Source organism: Brachyistius frenatus, unplaced genomic scaffold (genome assembly GCF_029030835.1).
Source record: "Brachyistius frenatus isolate BFR_SWC_R1_liver_20210118 unplaced genomic scaffold, ASM2903083v1 Contig_17, whole genome shotgun sequence".
In the NCBI taxonomy this organism is placed as follows: Eukaryota; Metazoa; Chordata; class Actinopteri; family Embiotocidae; genus Brachyistius; species Brachyistius frenatus.
In genome coordinates this window covers 4,207,770-4,235,084 of record NW_027210616.1, presented here as the reverse complement: position 1 = coordinate 4,235,084, position 27,315 = coordinate 4,207,770, and the positions used below count along the sequence as shown (strand labels likewise).

At 41.1% G+C, this 27,315-nt stretch overlaps 1 protein-coding gene across 3 annotated transcripts in view; it reads right to left on the bottom strand.

The window, feature by feature from the left end:
• macrod1 (mono-ADP ribosylhydrolase 1) overlaps positions 1–27,315 on the bottom strand; it is a 116,032-nt gene that overhangs the window by 22,882 nt on the left and 65,835 nt on the right. For 2 of the 3 annotated variants that reach the window (XM_069694467.1, XM_069694466.1), the window contains exons 4-5: positions 25,584–25,613; positions 11,412–11,528 (exon numbers count right to left, since the gene is read on the bottom strand). In XM_069694467.1, coding sequence (XP_069550568.1) covers positions 11,412–11,528; positions 25,584–25,613 — 147 coding nt within the window. The remainder of the gene's footprint in view (positions 1–11,411; positions 11,529–25,583; positions 25,614–27,315) is intronic. The other variant, XM_069694469.1, reaches the window with a different exon arrangement.

Below are 27,315 nucleotides of genomic sequence, written 5' to 3'. Positions count from 1 at the left end.
CCGTTTGAGTAACTTGTAGAAACTTGAATCTTATTCTTTTTTTGGAATTGAAGCACATTGCAATCGTTATTTCTATTAAAATACCTGACAACTCAAAGCTGTATTTTGTACAGTAGAGCTGCTGAGAGAACAGTATAAACCCCTTCTTTACATGGGCCCAGCCGAAAAAACACTGGAAATTTAAGAGCGTACAAGAACTGGCTTTATGATGAATCACTATTGTGATTCACCACTTGGTGAGCAATTTATAGTGTGCGAGAATGCTGTGGATGAGTCTTTAAATAGCAGCAGAGACCTATCAGAACATTCACAGCAGCTGAAACACTCACAGACACATGTTTAATTACTGTGGTGAAACATGCAGGAAGAGAATACAAAAAAAGACTAAGGAGGACAGTGTAAAAGACACATTTGTTCTCCGCATTGTGTGTTTGTCTGTCATTGTTTGTGTGTTTACTCTCCACTCAGTGTGCATTACTCCGACAGTGAAGTAGCCCAGAGTGAGTGTGCGCTCTCAAAGAATCTTTGAGCCAATGCATCAACGGAGCACTCAGCGGTGACCAGGTTCGCAGCTCGGCCGCATGTGTTCGTGTGCGGTACTGTACGTGTTATGCTGATTTGGTTCAACAGTGGGTCACTTGGTGGTCATTCATCTGCATGTCATCCACTAAATGTCACGGCTGCACTGTTCTCTAATTCACACACACACACACACACACACACACACACACACACACACACACACACACACACACACACACACACACACACACACGGAAACAAATATGCTTACGCAAAAACTGAACCGTAATCTATAATCGCCGTGGCGATTTGTCCTCATTGCTGACCCAATCATCCGTTTCATTTATATTCCTCTTTCCATCCGTCACCTCTTTTTCTTCTTTATCCATCCACCTTCACTCCATCTTTCACTCTCTACGTCCTTTGTCGTCACCCTCCCTCCCTCCGTTACCATTACCTCATGCAGCACCTCTCCTCTCGCCCCCATTACCCTCTCCCCCATGCCTCCATCACCTCCTGTCTATTCCCTCCTCTCTTCTTCCATTTTATCCGTCTCTTATCCTCACTTCATCCGTCCTATGTCTTCCTCTTCTCCTGCCCCATTTGTTCCAACCTTCCCTCCCTTGTCCCTCTCATCCCTCTGTTATCCTCTTTGCCCATACATCCTTGTTTCTCCCTTTCTTCCTCCATTAGAAATTCCCCTCACCCCCTCTTCCCTACTTCTCCTCTCTCTCCCTCTCTCTCCGTCACCTGAGGTAGACAGTTCTGTCAGGAGTCGGCCTTATTTACCGCCTCTCTTCACTCCTGTTTACATTATCGATCGGCAGGGCTGCTTTAGTTCCACCATACATCAACAACCCCCTACCACCTCCTCCTCCCCACCCCAGTGTTATGGCTGCTGGCTCACATTACCCTGAAACACACGAAGAGTGGGTGAGATGGGGGGAGCTCAATGGGGAGATGGAAAGCTAGCAGAGCATGTTAGGATGTGTGAGGGATTTATGCTTGAAGGAGAGAGTGTGTTGGATAGTGTGTTATGGAGCCTGTGTGAAGACCAGTGTTAAAGGGACAAATTGGATGTGTCTCCTGAAAGTGTGTGACTGACAGTAAGAGAAAGTATGTGTGTGCTACGCGTTTAATATGCCGAAAACATACACAATCACCCTTTGTGACTGCACAGGGTTTTGCTAACAAATGAGGGATTTCAGTCCTCTTTCAGTCGATTTAAAATGCACATATTCAAGACTATATGGCCAAAAGTATGTGGACGCATCACACCAATTCAAAAATTAACATGGATATGCTGCTGTAACACTCCACTGTTACAAGGTTGTAAAGCCTGGCTGCAGATTTACTCCCACAAAGCCTCAAGAGCATCAGTGGGGTCATCCTGCTCTGAGATGGGGTCAAGGTCAGAGCTCTGCAGACCACACAGCCTTCTTACACCAGATTCAGAACACTATTCCTGTATGGACTTTGCTTTGTGCACAGGAGCAATGTCAAGTTGAAACATCACAAAGTTTGTGTCTAACTATCACTGTAATCCTATTTGTCCCTTGATGGATAAAAGGCCACATTGAGCTGCCTCCATCATTTCTTGGCAACATGTTGGGCCTCTTTGCTGACTCGTCCTTCAGTCGGTCATTTAGGTTTTCTTTTGCCTGGAGAAGTCCACCTCAGCACAACCATCCCTGCTGATATGGCTGTCCAAGTACTGTCTATACGTTTTCAACACACTCAAGTGCCTCACCAGTTATTCAAACTGGTGCTGGGAGTGTTGCGTATCAAAGCACGTCACCTGAGTTTTGGAGATGTTGATGTTGAGACCTGTTTTCTTAACACGTGTCGAGCTTGTCTTTATTTTCTTGAATGTTTAGCTGGTAGAAAGTGGGATAGGCAAATCTTCAAGCTGCCTGTCCTCAGATTCCCTCGGAGTTAATGCGCTGTGGTTGTGGAACCCAGCGCTGAGGAGAACAGGAGGATATAATGTGTCTCAACCTAGACTTAGAGCAACAAGGTGCCAGATATAGTTTTTATACATACAAATTGAAGTGAGATTCCACAGATGCTAACCCCAAACATAAACCATGAAAACAGCTGCAGAACAACACAGGTGATCACATACTGTACATGTGGGCAAAGAAAAATGTTCTCTTGTACTTACATTGGTAAAGGGAACATGTTATCTCCTTTTGTGAAGAGAGCAAACCATACAAAGCAAAAATCCTTTCATGAGGAAGAAAAATGGCATTTTCTGAAAGCAACACAGATGTGCTCACAGGAATGTGGAGGCATCTACTGGAAGGAAGAAAACCTTTTATATAAACAGGTTTTATTCAGGAACATCTGAGATGGACGCAACAACAATACTACACCCACCTAATCAGGTCAGGTTTTCAGAAATCAGTGCTGTGGGCTCTTACTGTGGTGTTTTCACTTTCTGGCTCTGTTTGTTGATTAATGAGGGAGAAACTTAACAGACCTGCGCCTTCATGCTGATTTTGCACGAGCATTTTTGCTGTCTATACCTAACAGCAGCTATTATAGTCGTAGTTGCATACAGTGTGGAAATATGCAATTAATAGCCATTCAGCCTGCTAGAGGTTAAACTTCTCCAAAGTGTCATTACATGAACATATGCACACACTGAGCGTTTTACGCATTAGTTTATGATATGTAAAGAAGCCCTGTGTCCATCTGTTGATGGAATTACGCCCGAAGTCTCGATGGCTTCACAATGTGCCATATATAAAAAAAATACAGCAGAATTGACCCATTTTGATTATACTCGTTGTTTCTCTGTTCAACAAAGAGTTTTTAACTAATCCGGTTTTGAAATCATAGCTGACTTCTGAATTGTCTCCAACATAGGGCTGACATTACATCCCACTTTTTATGAAAAATATAAAGAATTTATGGGGCTACCTGACAGCCGAATTTCACGCAAATAACAGGGGCATATCCCTTGAGTGCGAGTCCCTGGGCCCCTGGCCATCCGCAGTCATCAGAATATGTTGATGTGGAGGGTTTATACCGTAATACCGTAATGCAAAGTACATTTATTTATATATATATATATTGGTAGATCTCATTGAGCTGGCCATTTCAGAATTAGCTCACGTAGTAGGGTGTGTGCAACCTTGCTCTATAGGGATTTAAAGTATTACAAGTTATTGCTCACTATTGAACAAAACTGAGTTATATTTTTATATAAAATATCTTTGGATCATTGTTACTCACAAATTAATACCTAAACAGTATTGTAATGTTGCAGGTGTCTGAGTTTGGACTCACTCTACCTTGTGTAAAGCATTGTATCGTATTAATAAACTCAATTTATTGTAAAATCAAATTCTGTGGTTCTGGGAACCACAGCGGTCAGATAAATGCAATGGAGTAAAAAGTGCAAAAGATATTTTTGAATTTAATGAGTTAGAACTTCTTTCATGTCAGTTGTTCTCTTGTACAAAGCCCCTCTCCCACAAAGTGTTAATGTCCTCTGTGGTTTTATCTTGTTTTCCGCCTACTGCACCGCTTATCAGATTGATTAGAATACGACGGTACGAAGCTTCTTTCATCAACGTGTAAAAACACAAATCACTCTGACCTAATTATAACAAAAGCTTGTTTCCCACAGACGGCATGGAGACAGTTTTACAGAACATACTGCTTTACTGGTTTATTAAGGCCCTGTCACACTGTATGATCTTCTTACTAAAACAATAATACAGGCTGAAAAATATAATAAGAGTAAACGGCACAGACAGGTAGACAAGGGAGGGAAACAGCAAGTAACACAGGAGGTGAGAGTGCAAGAGAGAGAGTGTGTGTGTGTGTGTGTGTGTGTGTGTGTGTGTGTGTGTGTGTGTGTGTGTGTGTGTGTGTGTGTGTGTGTGTGTGTGTGTGTGTGTGTGTGTGTGTGTGTGTGTGTGTGTGTGCCTCCTCTCTCTCGTAAGTGGGCGTTACACTGGCATAAACCTTAAGAGAACTTGACTGAGTGCCATCCGGTGACACCCACCCCGGCTTTTCTTTTTGTCTGCCGTCCAGCTTTTTTCCGTCTTATTGTCATAACCCCTCCCTTTCCTCAACCCTGTGGCCTCCCACCATTCTTACCTGGGAGGCCACGAGTCGCTGCTTCTGCTTTTCATACTCAACAGCCACCCATTCGTCCATCATTTGCCCTCCCCTCTTCTTTCTCTCCTCTCATACCTCCATCTGTCCTGCGCCTTTCTTTATCTGCCTTTAAAGCAGGAGGCAGGAAAAAGGCTAGCTGGTCCTTTGTGTGCTCGGCCTCAGTTTGTGTTCAGCCAAGCGGACAGAGCTCTTAAATCCAGGCCCGGGCTGTGGTACAATAGGAAGGATCAGGTCTTGAAAAGGCCCCCATGGTTCTCCCTATCTCTTTCCACCTTTCTATGAAAAAGACAGTTATTCTAAACAGGACGGCAAGAGGGGACAGAAAAAGGGGGGAACAAGATGCAGATGCTTAAAGGAGCGGACATAATTTTTTTCATCGGAGCAGCAGCAAAGATATTCTTTACTCCCTCTCATTCCTACTCTCCAACTCTCTTTCCCTGAGCCAAGCAACACTGGAGCTTCTTTCTTTTTTTTTTTTTTTTTTTATCCTTTTTTCTCCTTCAAGGCGAATTAATTAACTGAATGAATTAACACCAGGGCTGCTGCTGATGAGGAGCAGCATGATGATGATGATGATGATGATGATCACAGCAGCAGTTTTTACGAAGCTTTTTAACACCTAGAAGAATCGCACTGCTGACGCCGAGGCAGGAAGAAGCAAAGATGTCGACAACCTTGTCAAAAAAAAAAAAATGAGAAGGAAAAAAAAACTCCACAACTAGGAAGGTATCACAGTCTGGCTGCTACAGTCTTTAGCCCAGAGCCTTGTCAAGTCTCTTGGCACTACTAAAGAAACCTTACTGCTGATGATGATAGGAGCAGTGGGGGAGGAGGGAGGAGGTGAGATGCGGAGGAAAAGGAAAGGCGGGAAGAGGATGGGAGTGAGATATAAGGGGGGAGGAAAGAAGAACCAAATTTAGGAGTGAGGAAGAAGAAAAAAGAGAAGGGGTGAAAAGGTATAAAGGTGAGGAAGAAGATGAGAAGAACAGGGTGAAATAAGGTGTTTAAGTTGTTGATCACGGCAGGCAGCGACACCCTGTCTTCAAAGAAAGAGAAAGAGACGAGAGCGACAGGGTGACAGGAGAAGCAAAGAGATGGAGGTCTTGGAGGAGAGGAAGAGGGGGAGTCCGGGAGAGCTGCAGTGAGGATTTTAATTAGCGGTAATTGGCCACCGAGGGAACAGAAACTGGGAAAAAGGGAGGCAGGAGGGGGAATATGAGAGGAGCATAACACCAAGTTTTTGACAGAGTGATATCTTTCTCGCTTTGTGCCTCTATTTCCTTCAGCACTTTTACTATCTGGTCCTTTCCAGCTCCATCTTGTTTTCCCTCCATCTTTCGCCACCTCCAACTGTGAGACTCCCACCTTCCCCAAACACTATCTTTCAGTCGCTGCCAATTTCTTACTAAATATAAGACACTGCGAATATAATATATAGTATTTAGCACATTCAAATAAAATAAAGCAATATGTGCAATAACACTGAAACGTGCCGCACAGTTTAAGAATACATTAAAATGTTATTTGGGGGCTTTGGGAGCTGAAGTATTAAAAAAGAAAAGTGATAAATGTATGTATGACCCAAAATTAACCTGCAGAAAATGCATATAATGTCCTGGGATTAATGGGGCTGCAAGTTCTGGCCCACATTTTATTATTACTGTATATTAACTCTTAAAGAGGCTAAAATCAACATTTTATGTCAACAATGGATCACACGACTATCTGCATGAGAAAGGTGTCGATTGAAGTGATGAACCCACAGAGAATTATGACCTGACTGCAGCTCCGCTCTGCTCTGCTCTACAGAACTTTTAGCATCTTTCAGCTCATTGCTTTGGTTTGGTCTTTAGCCTGTATGTTCATTCTCACCACTAACTTTTTTTTTGTGTGCAAAAAGCTTAAAAAAAACCTTCACTGTACACCTGCTCAGCACCAAACAGTAGACACAAACAGTTAGACGCTGGTGAAAACAGGGAACTATCCAGCTGGTATTTCTATCAGTAAATGGTGAAGCCAAAAACAAAGCTGAGCATGAGAATATACATATTTCCTAATTTCTTCAGGTGGCTACATCTTCAAATGAATGCTAATGTTGCTCATCTGCTGGAGATGTAAATAAGAAACTGCTAAAAAAAAACTGCTTGAGAGGTGACAATACAGTATGTCAATTTACAGCTTGTTTCAGTTTCTGTCTAGACTCAAATTCACTGTGTAAACATATGGGGTCTGGTTACACTCTATAGGGAATCATTTGATCATTTGCAGATGTTGCATCTTATAGGCGTAGTCCTCGGGTTAATTTTTGAAACTATTGGATGAGCTAAAGCAGTAAGCCAAAAAATAAGTTATTGGAGGTTTATAATACTTGAACTGACCTTATAGGTCCCAAACTTCTGGAGTTGATATCCATAAGAAGATATTTTTGTGGTTTTCAGTACCCAAAACCATCTTAATATAGATATTTCTCTCCTCTCCTCTTAAAAGTATTTTTTGCACCTAGACCTGCTTTATCATACAAAATAAATATAGGACCTTTAGAGGAATATTTAAACTTCAGTAATCTGCCCTATTGCTTATGACGACAGTAATTGCTGTAAGCTGGGAGCACAGAAAATAGGTACAATTGGGAAAACAAACACAATCTGCCAGATAAACTAGTGGGTTCACACCAGCCAACAGTTTTGCCAAATTAGTTGCCACTTGATTTGGAAGCAAAACTGAAAAGAGCTCACCAGAAAAATGTAAGAGGGCACAATTACTTTAAGTATGGTGTGCAGTGGTGAATGATTACCATGCCAAAAAAGGGAATTATTTTTTTTTACTGTTCACCTTTTTGTCTGACAAATAAATTCGACATTCGTTTTCAACCTTTTTGGTGATTTCTCACATGGTAAGGTTTTTCCCTGTTGTGCTGCCAAAATATCATCTGTATTTGATTAAAACTATTAAGCTGTAGGCCTGGTTGCCTGCTGTTTTACTTGTCTTGTGATGTTTATAACCTCAGTTGATCACAAAAGTCAGTGGCATTGACATCATTCGCTGCTTTTACTGGGTGTGAACTGTGACTGTGGCTCTGACCCCTTGTTGTCAATCCCTGTGTTTCTACTCTGTAGACCCGCCCCATCCTGCACCCTCCGTCCCCAGTGTTGCATCTCAGTGTGTTTAGCAACAGAGCAGGGCTGGCTGGGGAACAGATTAGCAGGTCTACATCTGTGTTTATCGGTACACAGGTGAGCTCTGGGGCACTGGGTCGCCTGGACAACGCATTGGCCTGTGTTCCCTTGTCTGACAACAGCAAAACACATGCTTTTACTCGTCTATACGTGCACAATATTCTTACAGCATCCATCGGGCTCACAACTGAGCAATACTTTGTGCACAAGCACACACATGCAGATCTCAAACCATTCCTCTCCTAATCCAAGTCCTCTTAATTACCCTGGCTCATATGCCTTGAAGCTGACAGTTGCTGATTTAACTGACTTTATATTTTCATTAATATGTGATTTTAGTCAGGGCCTGGTTGAAATTTCCCAGCTGTTATTTGTCAGCATCCCCAAATTGCATGTGACTCTTGCTAAACAGTGTGCTGTGCATTCCGGGTGTTGCTAGGTAACGATACTGGGATGCTGCTGGCTAAGTGGCTGCAAGATCATCGACGGACACTCCTGCATGGGAGGCTGACAGCAGGTCCTCTGGACCATTTGGCAACTTGCGAGTTAGATGCTCTTGAAATCCCACATCTGGTAGTAAGCCCATACAAATCAAGATCAAAGTGTTGGCTTTTAGATTAGACCTGTCTCTCAAACCCTCCATCTTTCGCCTGTCAAGTTTTATTTTAATTTCTCGCTCTTTTCCACGGCACTGCTTTGCCTTCACACAGTCCTCTGCCTGCTTTGTTATCCCTCCTTTACTTTCCCTCTGTTGTTGCTGTCTTGCCTCTCTGTCCCTCCTGCTGTGAGGTAATCAAGCCCTGTTGTGAGTGTTTAAGCATTGGAGGAGACGCATGTTGAATTATTCTTGGGACTTAATACTTTGTCTGGGAGGAGAGAGCCAGTCTCTGTACCACATGCTGGGTAATGGCCACGCACACATGAATGCAACGCGGAGAGGCTCCCGCACATACACCCACACACAGTTAGTCAGCCGGTGAGTCAAAAAGATGTCAGTCACACAGATTTCATGCTGACAGAGTTACAGGTAACAGAATGATGGGACCTGACAGACAGCCCTCACTGTACACATTGGTATACTGCACTGTCACTGTACACACTGATAAACAGAGCATGCATGTGAAGGGACCAGACTGTATGATCGAGTACATGAGAGAAAGACACAAGCACACAAATGTAGACACATAAGGATACAGTGACAAGCAGCAGCATCCTCTCACAGACATAAATTACAGCCAACATCCTCAAAGTTGAACAAGTAAACCAACAAAGGAGAACAGACCATGTAAGAAGACATCTCCTAATTCCCTCCTGTCTTCAGCTCCCTCACGTCTCTCCACTCCTCCATGCTGCTTCCTTCATTTTTTTTTTCTCCACTCTCCTACTCTCTCCTTATCTGTCTTTTCTCCTGTTGCTCTCCATTCTGCCCTGAGCACGCCTTTATCAGCGCTTCGCTCTCCTTTTTTCCTCTCCTTTCTTCTCCTCTCTGCCACTGTGAACTCAAACTCTCTGTGGAACCAGAAGCTGATATCACAGTCTCAGTGTTGCTTTAATCTCTCTCTCACACAAACACGCTGACACACACGCACACACCTGGGTGGCCATTATAACGTACAAAGCTTGTCTACTGAATTATTTCCATACCTATTAATGTCATGTTTCTTTCTAACTCCACACCTCCAGACTTTTTAAATATTTTTTTAAGCCCCAACAGATGCTGACTCAAGTGATGTCATTACTTGAGGCAATTTATCAGATTCTGCGCAGCTCCCTCTGGAGCCACGAATGGATTTATTCAACTCTCTTTACATGTGTAGTAGTAATCCTCCAGAGCTGTGAGCAGACTTTGATGTCGGTGATGAAAATCGGTTTTTTTCCTTTTAAGAAATTCAATTTGGAAGAATAATTTGGGCACTAACAGTCCTGTTAGCTATAATATACTGAGCAATAACTGCATCATTATGTATCTGTTTTGCATTAAGCATCCAGTGCTGGGATATCACCACACTTCCAAACAGTGCTGATATAAATGAGGCATATAAACCAGTAGTTCTCAACCTGGGTTCAGTCGTGCTTTATTGGTTGGCAACTGGTTTAACAAGCAGGCAGCCGAGCCGAGAAAGATGCGAGAGCTGGTGGGATACAAGACTCTTAGAAAAATAAATTCTGATAAAGGTGAAGCTGCCAAATCAAAGAAAGCTACCTGCACTATTTGCAACAAAAAAGTTTGCATATGTGCTTCAAGTCCAGCATCTGAGCTGATACTCACAGCAGAGAATACAGACACACACAACACTCCCATCTAAAGCCAGAACAAAGTAAATATGTTTGCCTTGTTGGCAAAATGGTTCATTATTACATTACATGCACTAAATCATCACAACCAGATGACCCATTGATTTTTGGCTGGTATATATACTTTCAGGATAAGGATTGGATTTGGCAAAATTATTTGATTATTGATACAGAGAACCCTTAAAGTAATGTTGAAATATATATATATATTTTTTTTAAATAAGAAATACAATCTGTGACAAAGAGTTGCACAGAGACAAAGATTTAAGATTAGTTGATTCACAAAAAAATAACATGCAAAAATGAATTTTCTTTTTTTTGGGGGGGGGGGGGGGGGGGGGCTGGTTTGCATCTCGTATGCAATAATCTGCTGCTTTTATGTTTTCAATTTATTTTAAACTGTATATCTTGAAGATTGGGACTGTTGGTCCGACAAGAAAGATGTTTTGGTATTTTATAAACAAAACCAGTAGTTAGTTAGTAGAAAAAAGGCAACAATGAATACAATCATTTCAGTCATTACATCAGTCTAATGTGATATTTCAACGGCTTTAAATATCAGCTAAATGGAACAAAATAAATACTTTTATGTCCCCAGGGTCTAGAAAAATGAGACTGTACTCTTCTCTTAGCAGTTAGAGTTTTTCTGATTGAAATTGAATACGAGATAAAAATCCAGTAAGTGCTGTTTAGTTCTTCCTATTAACATGCATTACTGATGCTGACAAAGTCACATGTTGTGTTTTATTCATCAGGGAAGCTGGAGGACAGTTTTTTTTAACGAAAACCTAGAAAAGTGTTTCCTGTCATGTTGACTCTGGTTTCATCACATTATATACGCTGCAGCAGAGTGGCACTTAATAATTGAGTGCCATTTACTTTGCTATAAATGGAAGGCAGTGAGTGATATTATCAAGGACACATATGAGCATATGTGAGCTTCTGCTGGTGTTTGGTTTTGATCTGAAAAGGCAAACTGAGGAAGAACTGAGGAAGAACATTTCACTTAAGTTGAGAACATTATTTCCGTGAAGGGAACTAAAACATTTCTCTTTTACGCGACATTAGAAGTACTTTATTTTGTGTTAATTTTTCATTTATGAAGCTTTTAAACATTTACTTTTCTCTGAAAACTCAACAGTGCAGATTGCTCATTTTCAGCAACATCCTACATCACTGTCACACTTGCCCACACATTCACACCTGGAAGCAGTGCAGCAGAAGCACACTGAGCAGGCTGAAGTTGCTGGAAGTTACACAAACACTTGCACACTTTATACTCACACTTTGCTGGGAGGCCATAGCTGCAGGTGATCTTGGCCTCTCCTGTCTCACAGCCGTTGAGGGAAGCACACTCCTTTTTTAGCATGGGACCTGCAGCGCGGTGGATCGCTCCGTCCACTGGAAAGGAGACGGCAGGAGATTTAGAGAGTTGGCCTACTTATGTGAATCCCATGCAATCTGACTACTTACAGGAGTCAAAATGTTGTTTGAAGTCCAGCGGACATATTTAAAGGAGTCAAAGCTTAGTGCTAAAAGGACCGGGATAATGTCAGCATTAGTGGTGAACGGGTGAATTTCTTGTCTCCTGCAGGTTGCCAACATCTCACCCTTAATCCTGCTTTTTTTCTAGTAATAAGTCATAGCTTCTGTCTTTCTAGTTGTCAGTCTATTTAATGGACTTTAGTGCCACTGCCTCAGTTAATTACTTGATTTAATGTGCTGTTAAGGACTCAGCTGACTTTGACTATTTGGTCAATTAGTCTTTATTAATTAAATTTTCATAAATCTACATAATATTCAGAAATGTGAATCTATCTTTGATCCCCACCACATCTAAAGACCGTGACTGTTCATTTCCAGGAGGGCAATGATGCAGCAAAAGCAATTTTACAGCTGTGCCAATTACAGTTTCAGTCTGGCACATTTCCTAAAAGTTAATATTTATACAGTCTTGAGGTTAACAGCTTTATTAGTAGTATCTCAGCATTACGGACCCAAAAAAGCAGCAATTAACTTCTCTCAATCAAAATCAGACAATATAGAAACAACTCATTTAAATGCAGCCATCCCTGATATAATGCAACAACAAAAGTCAATATATTTAGCTTATATTTAACAGTACAACCGGTAATTGTAACGCAGTAGATTTTTTTGTGATTTGATTGGCTCCTGGTCAGACAGGGTGTGTAATGGTCAACAAGGGACAGCGGAGGAAGTTATAATGGAGCTACAGGCTGAACACACGACTCTGTTATCTATAAAATAACATTTACATATTACTAATGTACAACAGTCACGTTGCTTTGTAATACTGTTTTGCCTGTGTGTGTCTGTAGCTTGTAATGTTGAAACAATGTATAATTTTGTAAACGTAATGAAGAGCCTTTTTAAGTATTTTGGGGTGTTTCATGTCTCTACTTGAAGGTTGGGAGAGGATGGGATGAAAGGCAATTAAGAGACGAAAGAGAATGGAAATGACATTGAGGTTCACAGGCTTGTTTTTAACAACCAACGCAACCAGAGAACCCACTTACAGTAAGATGTTTTTAATGATAGTATCTGCAAAATGTTTACTGAAATTATAATAAAAAATATTTCTGTAAAATATCTACTTTTGCAATACTTAATGTTTTCTGTGGCATTATGTTCACACTGTCAGTCAACATTTTGAATTTTTTTTTGTGTGCATATTTAATAATAATCTGATCTTCTTGTTTGACTGTCCACATTATATATTGCAAGTGATCAGATCTATACCGTGTGTTGTGGTCGCAGTCCTCATCCTCGCTATGGTAATGACATTGTATGTCAAAATAGAAGTAGTTGACACGAACTAAACAAATTGGAAGGAAATTAAATGGGCTTGCTTAATTACCACTTGGTGATGTGGAGCCACAGTGTATGTTTTATAAAAACAATGAGACAGGAGGAAGCTTTTCTGCTGCGGTGGCCACCTCCGCAACCAAACTAGCATGTTTCCTGTACGTGTGATGTACCGTAGGGCTTCACAATTATGGATAAAATTATAGTTATGATTTTCTAGCTTATAACCGAGATCACGATTCTTTTTCAATAGAAATGTTTATTGATCTCATTTACTCACTAGGTTTTTCTTCCCTTACTGTTGGTTCCTGCTGCTCTGCATCACATGGTGTGACCCCACATTGTCAGGCATGAGATCACAGTAGTATGAATGAATACCAAAATTAATGGCGCAACCCTAGCACTTTATTTGACATCAAAAGCCAGAGACGTAAAAAAAAAAAAAAAAAAAACTGTAATCCTAGCAGTCAGACCTAAACGGATAGGCCAAATTGCTATTAAAATTGTACTTTAAACCACAAACACTTGTGGTTTGAAATAGACTAAAAATCAGATCTAATGAAATTTTACATATAGGTTCTAATCAGATATTCACATAAATCAGATTTGTCCCTGGGAGTCTGAACATAGCCTCGGTCACATGTGGAAGAAAGATAGAAGTTCTGTTTAAATAATGGAAAAGTCAACGGAAATGTCCCACTTATGAATATTTAACCAAAATCCCAATCTTTGCCAAACCATAACCAGAGTACTTTTGTTTGCCGAAACCTAAACACAGAGCTCCATGCAGTGCCGAAGCCATGATCTTTTTAAAGCCACTGTCGGGCCTGAACACCTCCCTTAGACTTACATGGGGTACATAATTGTGCTTCTTACATTTGAAAAAACAACAACACTGCCTCTCAAAATAATTCTGGCTGCTTTAATGTGTCCCTCAATATGTAAACAAAAATATATTAGCAGTATAAACTGAAAAAACCTTTTTTTATAGAACAGGCCAAAAAGAGTGTTCTTATTCAAACATGGTTGCGTCAGAATGTTAATAACCAGCATCAAAGTGATTTAACCTTCAGCAGCATCTGTCGTCTGCTGAGATCAAGACTCTGCTTCTATGCTGAGAGAATATTAAGGTCAATTATTGAGAGTCTTGATGGAAACAATTCATAATTAACCCAGAATAGACACATCTGTCAGGAGTGGCTTTGTCACTGCACTGGTAGACTTGTCAGCGCTTGGTGAAAATAGTATAGTAACACCCATCCATATGCCACAGCTCAGCATGTCGGCCTGTGGGTCTTATCTCTGTCTGAGTGTATTGCGACCAGCTGTTACAGCGGTGTGTTTCCCCAAACTGAGTAGCTCCAGGCAGGGGTCTGGTGTTATCTGAACGTTATTTTGTTAAGTTGGCATATCGCATGCGGTGCTGAGATGTACTGTGCTGTGTCATGCTGTGCCATGTTGAACTGGGCGGCACTGTGAGTGAAGAACAAGTGCGAGGGTGTGACAGGCGAGCTCTGAGCACTGGCTACCTCCTCGGGGTGCACAGAAACAAGCTCAAATGTGTGTGTGTGTGTGTGTGTGTGTGTGTGTGTGTGTGTGTGTGTGTGTGTGTGTGTGTGTGTGTGTGTGTGTGTGTGTGTGTGTGTGTGTGTGTGTGTGAGAGAGAGAAATATTGCATGTATATGTCCCTGTCACGGCACTCGTGTTACTGGGCACACTGTATTTATGTGTGTTTTTATGTGTACGTGTGGTGAGTGTGATGAGCCCTTGAGGTGACACGCGCGCGCACACACACACACACACACACACACACACACACACACACACACACACACACACACACACACACACACACACACACACACACACACACACACACACACACACACACACAGATGCACAGGCACACACACACTGCACACTCTAACTTTGATGCAGCCCAACACTGAAATAGAGAAGAAGTGTGATAAGACGAAGAGATGGAGAGGAGAAGGAGGGAGGAGGAAGGGAGGGGAATAAGGGAGAGCTGCAGATGTAAAAATAGTCTGGAGGGAGATAAGGAAACAGGCGAGAAAAATAGAATGAAAAGAAAAAGAAATGGAAATTGAACTTAAATATAAAACAACAATATATTTTGTTTTGTCTCATGCTTCATGTTTGACAGATACATGACTGTGTACATGCATGTGTGTATCTGTGCATGTGTGTGCATGTGTGTGTGTGTGTGTGTGTGTGTGTGTGTGTGTGTGTGTGTGTGTGTGTGTGTGTGTGTGTGTGTGTGTGTGTACCATTGCAAACTGGCCCTTTTCCCCAGTCTGTATGAGTGGACTGCATAGCCTTAAGCTACAGCAATGCTTTTTGACCTGACTACTGCTGTGCTCTCAGTCTGGCACACACACAAAGCTGTACTATAGCTGAAAAACACACTCACACAATGAAGTTTGCACACATGCACACACAAGAGCCTACATGGATGGGTGCACATGCAGCTTTAAATACAGCTGAATGCCAATATTAAGTAACACGTGTCATAGCACAGAAGAATTGTGCGGAAGACAGTTGACTTTGGAGTTTAATAACATCTGTAAGACCATGTGACAATAAAAGGATGTCAAACCACTGATCCCTGCATGTTACCATACAAGCAACCCATAGACACCTGATTAATGCATTGTTTCTGCAGCTTGATGCATTTGACCCCTCACATCAGGGCCAAAGGTGGGGGCCTGAGATCTGGTTTGACACCCCTGGTGCTAAGGTGGTTGGCTCATTACTGTCATGGATGGATTACTGAACAAGCCTACTGGATGTAAGCTCCTGATCCAGAGCCTGTGTATGACGTGAGAAGTGAGAGAGTCAATCAAATGAATACAACGGGGTGTAAAACAACCAAGGAGAGATTCAAAACGACCACAAAGAGATGCTGTCCTATTATGACAACACACTGAGAATCTTTGGGTAATTATTTTGGGGTGGGAAATTCTACTAACCCAAATAAGTTTCTGCATTTATTCCTCATGTCATCCCCTCATGCAGATCCAGCACGTGGAGACATCACTGCAGTGTCCTTGATTATTTTTGAATTTCAGTTGGTGAACAAGTACAAACTGCAGCCAACACATTCCTTCCTTACAGCTGCAAATAAGGTCATTTCGACGACACACCCATCATATTACAGCTTTCACATGAATCAGGCTTTGTGCATTTAGCTGAAAGAGGCTTTGATGTTCTCATGTTTAAGTTAAATTGCTCCTTGTCAAACGGAGATGAGAGGAGCGGGGAGAGAATCGACTGTGCTCTCGCTCTCCCTCTCTCTTTCTGGACACAGCCCGAACCTGGTGGGTACAGTTAATAAATACCCACACACCTAATCAGCCTCTCCGTGACTCCCACCTCTCATATGCATAGAAGCTATCCCTCTCATTGGATTCACAGAAGACAGACCATGTTAGCTTTCTTTCAGACTGTGGTAACTTCTGACTCTGTGGGGGCCGGTGTAATAGCCCAGCATGAGCACGGCACGCTACTGAGTAGATTCAGACACTCTTCTGTCACTTCAATGCGGACAGAAATATGAGGGGGGAATTCATGAGCGGAGGGGAGCGCAAATGAAAGACGTGTTTGAAGTAAAGCTGCACCAGCAGTACTTTTTCAGGGCAGGCAAGCACTATATGCAAGTGTATTAGAGTTCAAGGATGGCCTGCAACCAAGAGCATCAATATTATCTATTACTTCTACGGAACAATATCAATGGAGTCCGTCATGCAGCAAAAAGACAAAATGACTAGATTGAAATCCATTTTCCTTCATGAAATATTTAACTTTGTTAAATTAGGAGAAAGGGGAAAAAAATAATTCTGAATTAATTTCTGTTGGTACCAGAGTCTCATTTTAGCCCATTTCTTTTCCACTGGTATTTCCTCTATGTTGTGTTTTTAGCATGATTCAAGGAATAGCTGTCAGGTGGTCAGTTCAGTCACTACAGATTTTAATATCTCAACAATACTTTCATGGATTGCCATGGTAATTGGTACAGACATTTATGCTCCCCATAGGATGATTTCTAGTGACTTCAGTGATCTTCTGACTTTTCCTCTTGTGCTACCAGAAGGGTGACAGATGTAGTTTTGAGTAAAATGTGTCACTGCATTCATTGCTAAACGACTTGGTACATTTATGCTTCCCTGAAGCCCGATTGGTATTATAACTTGAGGGTGAGTGCTACACTTTTCTAGTCTGACTATCAGGTCAGACTTTCCATTCATCAGACACTGACAACGTATGACTAACAACATTTCCAGCAGAGATACTTTCAGTGTTTAATACTAATTAGCATTAATTACCACATTAAAATGACTGACTGAGTTGGTGATCATGGTTAACATTATACCTTCTGACCATCGACATGTTATCATGGTTACTGTGAGCATGTTAGCATGCTGACATTAGCCTTTTATTTACTTTGTGCTAAAATACAGTATCTCTGTTCTTATTTAATGTCTATGTCTGTATTATATTTACTGCAAATTGCTTTCCCTATGGCATAAAAGTATTACACTGGCTCAGTGTACACTACCATGTATTTTTATTGATGTATCCCTCTATTTAGGCAGGGACACAGGGAAAGTCCTTAACAAATTAGCATCTGAATGGAGTCAAAGGATACTTGTTGTTTATACTCTGCTGACTTCATCACATGCAAATCGAACACCTGAACTACTCAAAAATCAGCCATAATTGGCTACACCCAATGCAACCAATACACATCAACAGATTATAATGAATTAATCATTGATTTAATTTATATTACTAGACACTAAAAATCTTTTAAGAAGTGTCAAACTCATTTCCATATTACAAAAACAACATTCATTATTTAGGCTTCATTATCATACAAACTATCACATCAATGTTTTCTTCCACTGCCGCTCGGTCTTCCATGGAATGAGAGATAGGGGCAGACAAACAAAGAAACAATGGAGAGAGATGGAGAGACACACACAGTCGGAAAAAAGAGGAGACGGGAGATTGAAGAGCACAGTTGGACGAGGAGAAATGAGTTTGGAAGGGGATCAAGTGTAAAAAAAAAAAATTGTGGGTGGAGAAGGGATGAATGTTCAGCATGGGGTTCAGAGAGAAGAATGGATATAAAGGATATAATGCATGGATGGTTGCAGGAAGGGGGTAGAAATTAGTGTTTTGGCTTCTTTAAACCAGTGACCAGCCAGCTTAGGTGTTATCACATCTCCCTCACAGGCTCTGTATTGACTGACTCTGGGGGTGAGGGGGGAGGGAGGGGATGTAGGAGGATTGCGAAGTGATAATTGGCGATATGCTTACCTGGCAAGGAGCCTGCAACCCCCAGCAGGGCACACAAACACACACACACACACACATACACACATACACACACAGCCTGCAATGTTAGATGCCAGGACAAGCTTTACCCCCTGCAAACGCCAACCATCCACCCTTAACAAACACATCCACACACACAAGAGAACCGACACAGGTAGATTGACATTAGAGTAAAACCAATCCCGATGTCTCTCCTATGGAATACTAATGCGGCTGCCCTTGCCAGCTGACCTCTTATAGGCCAAACAGGCTGTCTGTCAAACTAATGGGGCGGAACGCTGGCATATTGCTTTCCCACAATCCCTCAGCAGAGCCGGGACACTCATTTACTTCAGTCAGCTTGTTGCCAAGGCAACATTTAGGATGGGACTGGTGGTGAATGGATGCACAAACATGCACGCTGCTTGACACACACACACACACACACACACACACACACACACACACACACACACACACACACACACACACACACACACACACTATATATATAGACACACACACACACACACACACACACACACACACACACACACACACACACACACACACACACACACACACACGTAAACACATGTAAACACACGTTTACACACGACCACGGAGCAACCTGTTAAATGCTGCTGCTATGAACTTAAACACACACGTGTGCGCGCAAACAAACACACACACACACACACACACACACACACACACACACACACACACACACACACACACACACGACTGTTGCTGACAGCAGTAGAACAGACAAAATTATGTATGCAGCTGAGACACTGACAGCATTGTCTGCATGTGGAAGGTACACTAAGTGCTCTTTGCCTCTCGTTTCATCTCCACGCCCCAAAACCAATCTTCTACTCTCCCCCTTCATTCACAATACATGCACTCTGGTTCATTTGTTCCGAAAACCAAGCAGACAAGCCTATTCTCCCCGTGCGTTTTTCTCCTCATCTAGACAAGGCGAAAGCAGAGAGAGAGGGCTGCAGACACACAGGGACAACAGCCGAGAGACTTCTAGCGCAGGGTATCACACCCCTTTCCCATTCTTGAGGATTGATTATAGATGTCAACTCACACAAATTCAGCACAGCTTTTCAGTTCTGCAAGAAATGCAGTGCGGGAAGATTTTGTTCTTTTTATTTCGCCAGTGAATTAAAAAATGTAAGAGAATGAAATTTTAATTGGGACCATTCTCATCTATTGTGCACTGCGCCCGGATGTCTTAAAACACCTAAACCAATCATGCAGACAGTGTCGCATGGCTGGTTCACATCCTGTGCTCTCTGTCCATACAGACCCAGAGCAGGATCTCTGATACCTGCTGCCTGTGTGTCTGTAGCTGTGTATCTATTTGATCACCAAGTTGTTATTATGAAAGTCCACACGTCATAGCAGATTAGGGGTTTCAATAGATTATGGAATGACCTCAGATGATTTGCTGTGAAAGTGCTTCAAAGGAGAGATTTCCAATTTTTCTATTTTATCTTGGTATAATACTCATATCCCACCAACCAGGCAAATTGCAGCAAAACTCTGAAATCACTGTCAACTTCTTTGTTATAGCTTCATTGAAAATGTCTTTGGGAATATGCCCCACTAAAGTAGACTCATATTACCAGATATATGGGTCCGAACACACTGCATTTTGGATTCTTTCCAGTCGTTGCATCCCAAAGGGCATAGACTTTGGCTTAATTTATAAACTATTAGAGCAAGGCAAGGCAAGGCAGGCAAGTTTATTTGCATAGCACATTTCAACAAGGCAATTCAAAGTGATTCACATAAAATAATTAAAAGCATCAAAACACCAGGCAAAGGAAAAGCAAATTTAAAAAAAATTAAGAACATTGATCGAAACATTAAAAACAGTCATTAAAACATTAAACAAGCTAAAAAATAGAGTAAAAGTTGCAGTGCAGTTTAAGAAATAAAATACAGTAATAAAATGCAGGAAATTGATCAACATCCTTGAGTCTGGTTCAATTGAAGGCAGCAGCAAACAGAAAAGTCTTCAATCTTGATTTGAAGCAGCTGAGAGTCTCAGCAGACCTGCAGCTGTCTGGGAGTTTGTTCTAGATTTGTGGAGCAGAAAAACTGAATGCTGCTTCTCCATGTTTAGTTCTGACTCTGGAGGCAGAAAGGAGACTTGTCCCAGACGACCTGAGGGGTCGGGATGGTTCATAAGGTCGCAGCAGATCACAAATGTATTTTGGCCCTTAACCATTCAGTGCCTTATAAACCAACAGCAGGATTTTAAAGTCAATTCTTTGTTGGACAGGAGTCCAGTCAGAACTGGAGTGATGTGATCCACTTTCCTGGTCTTAGTGAGGACTCGAGCTGCAGCGTTCTGAATCAGCTGCAGCGTTCTGATTGACTTTTTACAGAGTCCTGTGAACACACCGTTAATAGTCAAGTCTACTGAAAATGAATGCATGGACAAGTTTTTCCAAATCCTGTTGAGACATAAGTCCTCTAATCCTTGATATATTCTTCAGGTGAGCAGCCTCTAACTAATCGTCATTGACCTCAATATAACGTATGTTGTGTGACAAAACTCACCTAGGTGTAAACGACAGATAAACCTCCCCATTGTGAGCAGAGTGCAACGCCAATGTCGGGATATGACCATTGCAGACATTTTATTTACAGCTTCAATTCCTCAACATTCACTGGTGTTGCTACAACTGCTCATATCGCTTCATGTCGCGCTTTCACAGCTGCCGTTGTTGGAACTACATTTCAAAACAAATGCTTGATTCTTCTGGTCACCGATGGGTCCGCCCCTAAAAGTGTGCTAGACCTTCATGTGAACTGGGATTTCAGACTGCAAGCACAGTGAAGACTGAAGCCGTGAGCGATAGGCAGTCGAAGCCAGGCTACAACCTAAGCCGTAATGATAAGGATGATTATTATATATATATATATTATATAATATTGAGTGAAATAGAAGGTTAATAGGGACAATGTTACTTTTCATACCATGAGCAGGAACATGACAAAATCTTTAGTGAGCTAAATCATGTGGGTGTTTTTGTCCTGACTGCAGTACCACAGCTCAGCAAGGAAACACTGTTCACAGAGTAGTTCAAAAAGCCAATTATTAATAAAGGGACTTTGAGAGATACCAAAGATTCTCCAATCTAATACACTGGATCGGTATCAGGCTGATGCTGCCTTTCTTAAAAAGGTAGGGATCGGCTAGATGTGACGAGTTCACTTACACACAATCATACAAACGTCATTATAAAAGATATTGTTTTTTTTTTCTATCAGCTACATTCATTCAGTCAACTTGAGTCAACAAACATACATCATTTGCCCAATATCAATAAATACACTGAGCTGAGGTGAGAAACAGGTGGTTAATCACAAGAAGAAGGCAATTAACTCGGACAGCTGTAGTTAAATCTACACAGAGTGTCTGAGCTTGAAACAAAGACAGTGGACTTTGTTCTCCATTTTCTATGTACTCGTTCGGTGTTTCCTCAAGGTATTTAAGTATTTAGTATAGTGTTTGTGTGTATAGGATGCTTGTTAACATACAAAACAAAATAGTTGTACTATAACTCATGTGACTGAGATGATTTTTCAACTCAACAGCAACTCAAAATGACATTTTCCTTCCCTAAACCTGTGGTAACTGATTTTTTTTTTGTGACCTGGGACCACAAGCTGTTCACACCGCACTCATCTTTACATTGATATAGCAGACTTGTGTGCAAGTCAGTGGGCCCCAGGAAAAAGCTCAAGTCCAATATTCACTTTTTTGGTCTCGAATAACTCCTAAAGGGAATATCTGTCTCCTTACCTGCTAAATTATCCTCTGTACTCACCAGTTCATCACTAACTCTGTCTGTTGTTTGCTGCTGAGCAGGTAGTGTACTGTGTATTTTCAGAGCTTTTTTGCCGAAAACAGATACCTACAGCAGCTGAAAATTACAAAAGCATGAGAGTGAACCAAAACAGTTGCAGGCCAAAGAGCTAAACTGAAAATGTTAAAGCCTTAAAAAGCCAAAGGGAGCCGAGGTTTCAGGTGATAATTCTCTATAGGTTCCTCACCAGTGTGAATCATTATTTAACTGTCACATTGTTATTTCATACATTTGTGTAAAATATCACTCATAGGGTTAGTATACAAGAATAGGTACACAAACTGTGGATCCTTGTGATAAACAACACTGACAACTTCCATGGTTATACTCCAAATGAAAAAGGACACTGCAGTTTTCCACCTTAAAGATTATTTACTGTGTGTTGAAATGCGGTAAATTGGTTTGGATTCTCTTCCCTCAAGACTGTTTAAGTTTAACGGAGAGCTGATGACATTTCTGTGGAGGCCCCAAACCTGTGGAAAAGCACTTCAGTGCACAACACATCCCAAAAGTGTGCACTGACATATGGTGACCTAGAAGAATTTGTCCTGGGTCTTTTAACTTTAAGGGCATTTAATCAAAACTCAAACTAACATATATAGCTTTTGTGTGTGTGTGTGTGTGTGTGTGTGTGTGTGTGTGTGTGTGTGTGTGTGTGTGTGTGTGTGTGTGTGTGTGTGTGTGTGTGTGTGTCTGCGTGCGCGCGTGCATGCGTGTGTTTGGTTAAATGATTATTGCAGTCTTTAAAAGTGTTTCTTAATCCAGTTTCAATTCCTCAATATCGGGCTGCGTTGCCACAACTGTTCCTTTCGCTTCATTCAGCTCAACCACTGCCGCCGCTGTTGGAACCACGCCCACTGGTTGCTGATTGGTCTGCCCTTCGGAAAGGTTGTGAACAGGATTTCCAGACCATAATCATGGCAAAGACTGAAGCTGTGAACAATAAATGGGCGGAGTCAGGCTAGAACAACCCAACTCTTCCAGGAGAATTATAGAAAAAGTAGAGTTTTACTTTCAAAATTTTACATAATGAAAGGGGCAGTGACTTTTGTTACATTATGGACTTACTGTGGTGCCCTTATTTTTTATGTAGAAAATCTCAACTATTTGTTTTAATATTACATAACATCAAATACCCTTCTGTTCAAATTCAAATTAGTAATACAATTATTGTTTAAGTGATCTTGCACAGGGGTGTGCACATTTCTGTTGTGTACCGTACATATATAAATAGATATATAATACTCATGGTGACAATTAACTACGAGGCTTTCTTTCCGATTTGGAAAATCAATCAAAGCAGTGAAATGTTGAAATGGCAGATTGGCTCTGGAATAATGAGCAACTGCAGCCAGTGGACATAAAAAAGGTTAATTTCCTGCCCTTGAGTTTGTTGATTTGCTGCCTGAGCTCAGCACTCCTCCAGATTGAAGTGCGAAAACAATGTCGGCAGGTGTGCATTTGATCTAACTGAATGACATTTACCCAGGTACCCTTGAGACTGAGTGGTAAAGCACTGTAAAGACCTTTTGTTGCCTCACCTCTGATGAAAAAAAACAACTCACTAAAGCCAAATGCTCAGCACAGAGTGTGATCCTGTCAAATGGAGATGTATACTGTGATTTTTGTGTGGTTTTTTTCCAATCGGTTCTCCTCTTGCATCTGTCTATCCCCCGCGACTGCCTTCCAAACACTATTGGACCTCCATTGCTTTGCTTTCGTCTTTCTTGTCTTCCCGCTCTGAGCATCACTTCCCTCCCATCTCTCTTGTTTTTTTCATTCTGACCCTCGCCTCTACCCTTACCTCTCTAATTAACACATACTGTAGGCTCTATCTGCTTTAGCAAACCCCCAAGGACAGAGCAAGAAAGAGAGACAGAGAAAGGGAAATAAATACAATAAGACAGGAGAGAAATCAACTGAGCAAGAGAGAAACTGGTATAGTGATATAGAAACAGATGAAAGACAGATTCACATGGTTGCTGTTGGATATATAGCCTCCTAGAGCCAGTCAGAGGAAATTTCTAAAATGAAAATAGATGCTGTGGTTAAAATTAACTGAATAAAAATATCAACTAAATCAGTGCAATAATATAAACATACTTTAATGTACAAAGGCCCAAATGCACACAGTCTGACACATACACACAACCACGGGCTCTCTAGAAACCATCTGTCTTTGTAAAGCCATCAGAGACCTCAGGACAACATCAAACGATGCTGCAGATCTCAAGGTGCTTGACAGTATGCATATGTTTGTGTGTGTGTGTGTGTGTGTGTGTGTGTGTGTGTGTGTGTGTGTGTGTGTGTGTGTGTGTGTGTGTGTGTGTGTGTGTGTGTGTGTGTGTGTGTGTGTGTGTGTGCTTGAAGCGACAAGAACAGTGTGCCGTCTTCTTTTATGGCTTGAGCCTCAGCTGGTGTTTATCAGTAAGGGTGGAGCCCGTGAGTGAGTGAGTGTGTGTGGACATTAAGGACCTTAACAGATCATTTCAGGCAGGCAAATGCGCCGTTATAAACTGAAATGTGAATGCATAGGCACGGGAATACACATACATACAGGTGTGTCACTCAATATGTCACCATTGAGACTGGGAGAATAACACAGACAAACTGGTAGGTTAAAAATGGCAGTGCATGCATGTTGGTTTGAAAGGCTAAAGCTGTTTGCCCAAATGAAGAAAAAGAAAACGACCACAGGCAAATGCACTGGCACCCAAATTTGCAAGCATTAACAAACACACAAACAAACACACACACACACACACACACACACACACACACACACACACACACACACACACACACACACACACACACACACACACACACACACACACACACACACACACACACACACACACAGGTTAAGTGAAGTGTGTGTGCGTACATGTAGCCACCGCATTAGTAGCACAGATTTATATCAAGTATCGATTAACAATGGACGTCCAACATCACACACACATAGCAAAGCGCTGAGTCAACAATACACTGAAAAATGACTGTTTATATCCACGGCACTCCACCACACCCATAAATTATGAACTATTGACTTCGCACCTGTGCACAAACACGCACAAACACAGTCAGACAGACACACTGAGCAGCATGCAAAAGCACCTTGAACACCTGCCACAACAAAGAGCTACCTGCCAACAAAGAAAAATACAGACAGAGACCGCACATAGAACATAAAACACTTGCGCATACACACACCTTTTGGGTGGTAAATTGCACTGCATCATCTGATAAAAGGAGTAAGATATTTAAAAATTATTTGGTGTCCGCAGAGGAGTATTTGCACCACAAAGCTGTGCCATTAATAACAGCTGAGGCCTGCAAGTATCTTGGCAAGCGCACAAACTCACAGAACCAAAGGATCAGACAGGTTGTGACTTACCTCCACCTCCACCGAGCAGCGTCTTGTTGGCTGAGAGACAGACGAGAAGGAAGAAATAATTGTGAATATAACTGTTGATGTTATTGAATATGGCTTAAACTTTAACAACAACAGCTCAAACAATTAATCAGTCAAGAAGTGGACAGACAGAAGATTCATAATTTAAATCACGAAAAATGTTGTATATATTGAAATATATTATGTACTTTGCAAATTGCCTCAGGACTGTTCAGTTCAAATTACCAAAACAAATATTAGAAGATGTCACACTAAAACTTGTGGTCTGACGTTTTCATAAACTGAATGAATAAATAGTCAACAGTTTAATCGAGTGGCACTCTAAATGCTCTGTCTTGACCCGCCTTTTTCATGTCCCCCTGCACATTATAACAGATTTTATTTTTAAAAGTCATTAACAGGATTGGGGGCTCCACTAATAATAGTGGAGCCAAGTTGCATTTTAATGAAACAAAGTTAATGATTCAGGTGAGCATGATATTGCCAGAGGTTTGTTTATTTTTTTGACATAAATCATATTCATTCACTCATTTATTTCCACTCTGTATTTTTCTGCTGGTCTTCACCCCCCTGAGGGGCGTGCACCACAGTTCGCAGACCACTGGATTAATCAATAACTAAAACAACTGTTAGTTGCAGCCTAATGACAACTAAATTAAAATTAATTGTTGACCACAGTTGAAAACATGGTTACAGTAGTAGTTTTGAGCAATCCCTTTCTCAAAACATCCAATCTGTGTAAAAACATCAATTTAACTGATCAGCCAATCAACAGGAAACTGATAAACACGAGTAATAAATTCATAATAAACTCATAAATAATTGATAGTATAATTATTTTCTTTCTGTCATCTGTCATGCAAAAAAAAAAAAAAAAAAAAAATATTTATTGATTCCAGCTTTTTTCCTTCTCACCACATCCTCTGTATAAAAGTATCATTTTGCAGGTGATGAGTTAATTTATCAGTCAATGAAAATCAGGGAACTATTTTGATAATCGATTAATTGTTTCAGTGATGTTCAGAGAAAAAAAATTCAAAACATTTTTGAGTTTCAGCTTCTCAAACATGAGGATTTTTCTAATTATTATAACCATTTACTTTTAATTCTAACATCAACTGTAAACAATATTTTAAGATTTTAGACTTGGTCAAACAAACAATATATTTAAAGGCATCGCCTTAAATGACTGGACGTTGTTTTGGTTACTGATTTCCATCAGAGCAATTACTTTTTCTGCCTTTTCTGTGACCTCGAACAAGTGTTTATAAAAAAACAAAACATTAAAACACATCGTCATTGTATCCGAGTTCTGAACATACATAAGTCTTCATTAGCACTGTTGTCTTCATGAGAAACTTTGATCTCCTAAACTCAAAATCAAGCTCAATATCTAATTTGGGGAACTGGAAAAAAAATTTTTTGCAAATATTTACTTCATTGGGAGAAAAATGTGTCTCCACATTTGTCCTTCAGAACACATTTTTTTTTATTGGTGTCAGCATTTCTTTTCATGAGTCCCCGGGGCTCTCAGTACCGCTGGTTTTGCCCTCCAGTGAGTTAATTGTATTCACCTGGCATTGCAGGTGTAACTCTGTCCCTGATTAGATGGATAGAGAAGAACCAGCAGGCTCCGAGTCCCATCAATGAGGACTGAGAAGCACAGCACAATATGAACGAGTAACTTCCTGCAAAGCTAATGAATAAACTCTCG